Source organism: Colobus angolensis, unplaced genomic scaffold (genome assembly GCF_000951035.1).
Source record: "Colobus angolensis palliatus isolate OR3802 unplaced genomic scaffold, Cang.pa_1.0 Scaffold130, whole genome shotgun sequence".
NCBI classification, from domain to species: domain Eukaryota; kingdom Metazoa; phylum Chordata; class Mammalia; order Primates; family Cercopithecidae; genus Colobus; species Colobus angolensis.
This window is the reverse complement of record NW_012114253.1, coordinates 1,826,130-1,827,479: the sequence shown is the minus strand read 5'-3', so window position 1 is coordinate 1,827,479 and position 1,350 is coordinate 1,826,130. Positions and strand designations below refer to the sequence as shown.

General features: G+C 67.5%; 1 protein-coding gene across 1 annotated transcript in view; it reads left to right on the top strand.

The window, feature by feature from the left end:
• Positions 1-448: 448 nt before the first annotated feature.
• Positions 449-1,350, top strand: part of FAM43B (family with sequence similarity 43, member B) — a 2,344-nt gene continuing 1,442 nt past the window's right edge. Inside the window, exon 1 of the mRNA XM_011934069.1 lies at positions 449-1,345. Coding sequence (XP_011789459.1) covers positions 978-1,345 — 368 coding nt within the window. The 5' untranslated portion in view covers positions 449-977. The remainder of the gene's footprint in view (positions 1,346-1,350) is intronic.

Sequence of the window (1,350 nt, the reverse complement as noted above, 5' to 3'; positions counted from 1 at the left end):
CACTGGAGCAGTGGCCAGGTCTCTCAGCTCAGGCCCAGCGGTCTAGCCCACGACCTTGGAGGAACCTGGGAGAAAGCTTCACCAAGCGACAGTACTTTTCCACTGCACTGCTCGGCCACCTCGGCTGGCTTTGTGCTGTGCAGACCAGGCAAAGTGCGCCAGGCCGGCCCCTTCAGGAACTCACCCTAACTCCCACTCCCAGGGATGGGGGTAATGACACGCTGTGCGTGAGGGACAGCAGGAATCTTGGGGTGCGGGGGTTCCCGAATGCGCCAAGGGGAGCTTGGAGGCCAGTAGCGAGGCCAAATAAATTAGCATGGACAAAGCCCTCATGTATATTTCAGGGGATTCCCAGTACTTAACAGCCCTCTCTACCCCCACCCCTCCACTAATAATGATTAAACCCGTTCCACCGCGCCTGTGCAGGGTCCCGGGCAACGCGAGCCTGCGCGGGGGAGGGGAGAAGAGGGCAAGGGGAGGGGACAAGAGAGCTAGCGGTCCCGCCCGGTGATGTAGGCAGCCGGGGGAGGTGGAGCCGCGACGCCTGAAGGAGTCCCCACCGCAGCCGCGCTCTCGGTCTGCCCCACCGAGCAGCCGCCAGAGGCTCGGGCGACCCAAACTGCGGCGGCAGGGACGGCGGAAATCCCACTGTTTGGGCTTGGGGGGCGTCCAGCCCAGCCCACCCCCAGCCCCGGCCCCTCCTCGCTTCCCAGACGGCTGGAGCCACTCCCGGGAAAAGCTGTTCCCAGCCACTCGGCCGCCGTCCGGCACCTCGGCTGCCGGCCCGGCTGGGCACCGGGCATCTGCGAAGCTTGCCCTGCCTGGCACTGGGCATCTCCGGGCACCGACTGTCTCCGGCGCTGCCCGGCTTCTCGCGACTCCAGGGCTGTGGACTTCTGCGCGCCTTCCCTCCCCCGGCCTCCTGACAGGACGCCGGTGAGCTCCCCGCGCCCCCAGCCCTTCTGGCCGCCGCCGCGATGCTGCCCTGGAGACGTAACAAATTCGTGCTGGTGGAGGACGAGGCCAAGTGCAAGGCGAAGAGCCTGAGTCCGGGGCTCACCTACACGTCGCTGCTCTCCAGCTTCCTGCGCTCCTGCCCGGACCTGCTGCCCGACTGGCCGCTGGAGCGCCTGGGCCGCGTGTTCCGCAGCCGGCGCCAGAAAGTGGAGCTCAACAAGGAGGACCCGACCTACACCGTGTGGTACCTGGGCAACGCCGTCACCCTGCACGCCAAGGGCGACGGCTGCACCGACGACGCCGTGGGCAAGATCTGGGCTCGCTGCGGGCCGGGCGGGGGCACCAAGATGAAGCTGACGCTGGGGCCGCACGGCATCCGCATGCAGCCGTGCG